This window comes from Myotis yumanensis, unplaced genomic scaffold, assembly GCF_028538775.1.
Source record: "Myotis yumanensis isolate MYYU_CA2020_CCGP unplaced genomic scaffold, mMyoYum1.0.hap1 SCAF_23, whole genome shotgun sequence".
In the NCBI taxonomy this organism is placed as follows: domain Eukaryota; kingdom Metazoa; phylum Chordata; class Mammalia; order Chiroptera; family Vespertilionidae; genus Myotis; species Myotis yumanensis.
This window is the reverse complement of record NW_027223774.1, coordinates 9,839,200-9,845,199: the sequence shown is the minus strand read 5'-3', so window position 1 is coordinate 9,845,199 and position 6,000 is coordinate 9,839,200. Positions and strand designations below refer to the sequence as shown.

The 6,000-nt window shown below is 57.6% G+C and overlaps 1 protein-coding gene across 1 annotated transcript; it reads left to right on the top strand.

Annotated features, from left to right (window-relative positions):
* Nucleotides 1-503: 503 nt before the first annotated feature.
* FGF21 (fibroblast growth factor 21) lies at nt 504-2,305 on the top strand. The gene is made up of 3 exons (XM_070402119.1): nt 504-897; nt 1,278-1,381; nt 1,911-2,305. The coding sequence occupies exons 1-3, from the start codon at nt 666-668 to the stop codon at nt 2,199-2,201; spliced, it is 627 nt and encodes a 208-aa protein (XP_070258220.1). The 5' UTR covers nt 504-665; the 3' UTR covers nt 2,202-2,305.
* Nucleotides 2,306-6,000: the final 3,695 nt, after the last annotated feature.

The window sequence follows — 6,000 nt, the reverse complement described above, 5'->3', positions numbered from 1 at the left end:
CCCTCGGACCCAGGAATCCAGGCCCCCAGCCCCTCCTCCCTCGGACCCAGGGGTCCAGGCCCCCAGCCCCTCCTCCCTCGGACCCAGGGGTCCAGGCCCCCAGCCCCTCCTCCCTCGGACCCAGGGGTCCAGACCCCCAGCCCCTCCTCCCTCAGACCCAGGAGTCCAGGCCCCCAGCCCCTCCTCCCTCAGGCCCAGGAGCCCAGACCCCCAGCCCCTCCTCCCTCAGGCCCAGGAGTCCAGACCCCCAGCCCCTCCTCCCTCAGACCCAGGTGTCCAGGCCCCCAGCCCCTCCTCCCTCAGACCCAGGAGCCCAGGCTCCCAGCTGGAAGGACCCCCTGCCTGATTGCATCACCCGTTCAGGCTGACCTGGCCACGGTGGAATCCGTGCTCCTGCCAAGTGGGTCAAATATCACGGGTCAGCCGTAGAGAAGGTGACTGGGCGGGTCTGTTTGGATATAAATCCTGCAGCTTCGGCATCTCTCCCAAGAGCCTTGGTTGTCCCATGTCCTGGGAATCCACGTGCAAGAAGGACGCAGGCGTTTGGAGAACCTGAGCAGCAGTGCGGACGTCGCTCTGCCGGACACCCCGGATCTGAAACAGAATCCAGACCCTTCAGTGATTCCAACTGCCGGCTGCGACCTCACCTGAGGACTGAGCCATTGATGGGCAGGGTCAGGGCCTGGTTCCAGTACCCAGGACTGTGGGTGCCTGTGCTGGCTGTCCTGCTGGGAGCCGGCCAGGCACTCCCCATCCACGACTCCAGCCCCCTCCTCCAATTTGGGGGCCAAGTGAGGCAGCGGTACCTCTACACAGAAGATGCCCGGGAGACAGAGGCCCACCTGGAGATCAGGGCTGATGGCTCCGTGGTTGGATCTGCCCGCAAGAGTCCCGAAAGTGAGTGTAGGGGCAAGGCCAGGGTCTGAGGGAGGAGGGGTGGGGGGTCTGGGCTACTGGGTCTGAGGGAGGAGGGGCTGGGGGCTTGGGATCCTGGGTCTGAGGGAGGAGGGGTTGGGGGCCTGAACTCCTGGGTCTGAGGGAGGAGGGGCTGGGAGCCTGGACCCCTGAGTCTGAGGGAGGAGGGTCCAGGGGTCTGGACTCCTGGGTCTGAGGGAGGAGGGACTGGGGGTCTGGACTCCTGGGTCTGAGGGAGGAGGGTCCGGGGGTCTGGACACCTGGGTCTGAGGGAGGTGGGGCTGGGGGCCTGGACTCCTGGGTCTGAGAGAGGAGGGGCTGGGAAAAGGCCATCTGAGTCTCTGACCACTTCCTTCCCTCAGGTCTCTTGGAGCTGAAAGCCCTAAAGCCAGGGGTAATCCAAATCTTGGGAGTCGAGACATCCAGGTTCCTGTGCCAGGGGCCAGATGGGAGACTGTACGGATCGGTGAGTTTCCGGGACACCCCTCCTGGGACCCAGTCCTTCCTCCTCCCAGGTCACCATGCGGGACCACCTCTGGCACTGGTGGCCCGGGCGAGGCGGGGTTCTGCGCTCACTTCAGGGCCGGCCCCCCGGCCCCCCAAACCCATGAAGCCGGGCTGTTGTTATCCATGTTTGCAAGAAGGGGAAACTGAGGTCAGGCCGGGACGGATACCGTGGCCCCGAGTCACGAGGCCTGTGAATGAGAGACCGAGTTTGCGTCCCTTAACCCTTGCTGACCCCACCGGCTTCCACGTGTCTGGCTCATGGCCCGTGCAGTGACCCTGACCTTAGGGGGCAGCCAGACTCCCTGCTCGGTCTTGGGAAGCCTCAGCTGACCCCTGGGCTGGAACGGTGGTCTTTGTGAAGTGGGGACCGGAAGTGGGCCTTGCAGGACCATGTAGGGGTGTCCTAGAGGCCGGGGTGGGAGGCTGGGCCCCGGGGTCCTGCAGCCGGAGGTGTGGCCGTGCCTCTGACCTCTTTCCTGTGCCCTCAGCTCCGCTTCGACCCCGAGGCCTGCAGCTTCCGGGAACTGCTCCTGGAGGACGGCTACAGCATCTACCGGTCCGAGGCCCGAGGCCTGCCGCTCCGCCTGCCCAGCGGCTCCCCGACAACCAGGGACCTGCCTCCCTGGGGGTCCGCCCGCTTCCTGCCGCTGCCCGGCCTGCCCCCAGCGCCCCCGGAGCCGCCAGGGGGCCTGGCCCCGGCCCCGCCCGACGTGAGCTCCTCAGACCCCCTGAGGATGGTGTGGCCCTCACAGGGCCACAGCCCCAGCTACACGTCCTGAGGCCGCCGGCTGTGGATGGTTGGGTCTCCTCCTTATTTATTGGCTTATTTATCTTATTTATATTTTTACTTTTCTTACTTGGAACAATAAAGAGTCTGAAAGAAGGGTCCGAGTGAGCACATGTGTTGGACGACGGGAATGGGAACTGCCTCCCTGTCTTCCAGCGAACCCCAAAGCCCCTGCTCCCCCTTATTGCTGGAAGGATGTGAGAAAGCCCCAGCCTCCCCCTGGGCCTCCGTTTTCTGCTCCCCTAAGGTGTCCCCAGGGACTCGGGACTGTCCCTGCCCTTAGACAGCACAGAACTTATCCCCATTCACTGTATCCCAACCTCCTGTTCCTGTGGTGGAACTGTTTCTCAGAGGTACCTCGGTAGCAGGGGGGGTATTTTTTAATGACACTGCCTGCCCACAGCCTCATGGGAGATGTAGTTTTCTGGGTTCATTTGGCACTTAGAAATGGGAAGGCGTCTTGGTCCTCCGAACTAAGACAAGGATTCTTGCATCTCTCTCTCTAGAAATCAATTAAGAAAAAAGAAAGAGCCCTAACCGGTTTGGCTCAGTGGATAGAGCGTCGGCCTGCGGACTCAAGGGTCCAGGGTTCGATTCCGGTCAAGGGCATGTACCTTGGTTGTGGGCACATCCCTAGTAGGGGGTGTGCAGGAGGCTGCTGATCGATGTTTCTCTCTCATGGGTGTTTCTGACTCTCTATCCCTTTCCTTTCCTCTCTGTAAAAAAAAATCAATGGAATATTTTTTTTTAAAAAAGAAAAGAAAGAGATTCTATCGAGTCATTCTAACCTCTGAGGGCCCAGAACATACCAGCACATTCCTTCTTCCCGTAGCCTTTTACTATTGGAGCTTGCAAAGTCACACACGCACAGACACACGCACGCACAGGACATATGACTGCCGCTGCTGCTGTCATGTTCTCACCGAGCCCTTAACTGTAAGGGCAGCCCCTCCTCCAGGGCTGAGGGCTGGTGGGGGAATTCCAACCTCCACATTCCCTTCCCCCTAATGCTGGCACTGGCTTGGCCCCACCCACTTATATTTCAGGGTTTGTGGGCTCCATGGTCAGCTGGCTTGTGGAAGATCGGTGAACCTCCGCTCTCCTGCTTGTCCTACGGGGGCGGTTTTGGGGGGTGGGGTTCAGGGAGACTAAGAAACGGCTGCCTCACCTGAGTCTAACAGGGAGGAAATGCCCAGCGAATTCCAATGCGGGGACTTGCCGCCAAGCAACTGGCCTTGACTCAGAAAACGTCAGGGTCACGAAGGAGAAAGACAGAGGACCTGCTCGCGCGAACGGAGACCAGAGAGAAGCCCCTGGGACGCCATCCCAGGAGGAGGAACCTCCCGCCCTGCACCTTCCTAAGACACCGGGTGGCGTTTGAGTGGTAGATAGGAGGACGCTGTCCACCTTACACTTTCTGATTTCGATCATCGGATTGCGATTCTTGAAAGGCATGCCCTTGTCCTTAGCAAATACACACTGAGGTATTTAGGGACAAAGGGACATGGTATCGCCAATGTTTTCTCAAAGGTTTCTGGAAATGTGAATATCTGATCTGGAGAGAGATAGAGAGTGAACAATAGAGCAAATGGGGGGTGGGGGATGGTGAGGATTGGGGAACCTGGGTATAAAGATACATGGGGTTCCCTGTACAAGGCTTGAAACTTTTCTGTAAGTTCAAAATTATACCAGGTTCAAGTTACTCCTGCCCAAAAATTCCACGCTGCCGCCCCTTTGAGATGCATGGATAAGCTGATAAGAGGAAAGAGAGCCCGGCCGGCCGGCCGGCATGGCTCAGTGGTTGAGCATCGATTCCCCGGTCAAGGAGAAGAGGTTGGTCCTAGCTGGTTTGGCTCGGCCTGCGGACTGAAGGGTCCCGGCTTCAATTCTGGTCAAGGGCACATGCCCGGGTTGCAGGCTCGATCCCCAGTAGGGGGCGTGCAGGAGGCAGCCGATCAAGGATTCTCTCTCATCATGGATGTTTCTATCTCTCTCTCCCTCTCCCTTCCTCTCTGAAATCAATAAAAATGTATTAACTTTACAAAAAGAAGAAAGAGAAATCTCCAGATGCCCCGCCCCCTCCCGTCATGGAAAAAGGAAGATAGGGAAAGGGAAAGGAAGGGGCGGGGGGAAAATAAACAACTCTAGAGAGAAATGAAACAGCGTGGAAAGTGTGACCTGCCCTGCAGTTTCCTGACTGGGACCGTGTTTCAAGGTGACGCTCTGAGGGCCGGACTCGGTTAAACTCCCGCGAGCCCGGAAGCGAGGGAATGGTACTCTCGTGAAGGGAAGGCAGTTCTGATACACGCGAGCCACATGGATGGCCCTCCAACGCATTTTGCTGAGTGAGAGAAGCCAGACATGCCCTGGCCAGTGTGGCTCAGTGGCTAGAGCATCGGCCGGCGGACTGAAGGGTCCCAGGTTCGATTCCGGTCAAGGGCCTGTGAATGGTTGCGGGCACATCCCCAGTGGGGGGTGTGCAGGAGGCAGCTGACCGATGTTTCTCTCTCATGGATGTTTCTCACTCTCTATCCCTCTCCCTTCCTCTCTGTAAAAAATCAATAAAATATATTCTTTAAAAAAAGAAGCCAGACACACAGGGACAGAGACTAGGAGCCCCCCTATAAAGAAACACCTAAAACAGGCACATTCGTAAAGTAGGAAGTAGGATAGGGGGTGCCAGGGGCTGGGGGGGCAGGGAGTAGACAGGGGTGGGCAAACTTTTTGACTCGAGGGCCACAATGGGTTCTTAAACTGGACCGGAGGGCGGGAACAAAAGCATGGATGGAGTGCTTGTGTGAACTAATATAAATTCAAAGTAAACATCATTACATAAAAGGGTACGGTCTTTTTTTTTTTTAGTTTTATTCATTTCAAACGGCCGGATCCTGCCCGCAGGCCGTAGTTTGCCCAAGGCTGGAGTAGAGGCTGCTTCCTGGCCCAGAGGTTCGATTTGGGGACGATGAAAGCGCTACGGTGGATAACAATGTGAATGTACTTAACCGTCTCTGAGCTGCACTTCACATGGTTCACATGTTAGGTGAGCCTCGCTGCAATAAAAAAAAAACAAAAAAAAAACAGAAAAAACCCACCAGCCCTTGCCAGTGTTGCTCAGTGGACAGAGCATCAGCCTGCGGGCTGAAGGGTCCCAGGTTCGATTCCGGTCAAGGGCACGCACCTGGGTTGCAGGCTCAATGCCCATCCTGGTCACGGGCAGGAGGCAGCCAACGGGTGTGTCTCTCTCACATCGATGTTTCTCTGTCTGTGTCTCTCTCTCTCCCTCCCACTCGCTCTAAAAATCAGTGTTGAGGATGAACAGCAGCAACAAGCACTCAGAACACCTCAGCGGGGCCTCCTGTTTCCGCTTGAGCTCTGGCCGGGGAAGGTGATTCTGTTCAAAAACCGTGTGACCAGCGGGCCGACCGGACACGTGGAACGGGTCTGAAGTCACCCCGGGTCGTGGAGGCCGGGAACCCGCTGGCAGAGCCGTTGGACCAGGGACAGACCCAGCGCTGCCGGCCAAAGCAAAGGTCTCTGGAGAGACGCCACTCAGCTGCGATGTCACAGGGGAAAGCCGTGAATGAGTTCAAAATCCAAAGTCACAAAACTCACCGGGGACAGGGCACGTGGCACCCGCCAGCAGCAACACAGAATGAGCTACACAGCCCCGCCCGCAACCGCCGCCGTGCCGAGCTGTCAGCGAAAAATGACGGTTCGAGATCTATTCATTTATTTGCTTGTGTGTTTATTTATCTTGTTAATCCTCACCCAAGGACATCTTTTCTGTGGAT

Bases quoted from the DNA above. Each gene is read 5' to 3' on its own strand.
- FGF21 (XM_070402119.1), top strand. From the start codon at position 666: ATGGGCAGGGTCAGGGCCTGGTTCCAGTACCCAGGACTGTGGGTGCCT. The intron at 898-1,277 runs GTGAGTGTAGGG...TCCTTCCCTCAG, and splicing joins TGCCCGCAAGAGTCCCGAAA to GTCTCTTGGAGCTGAAAGCC. The intron at 1,382-1,910 runs GTGAGTTTCCGG...CTGTGCCCTCAG, and splicing joins ATGGGAGACTGTACGGATCG to CTCCGCTTCGACCCCGAGGC.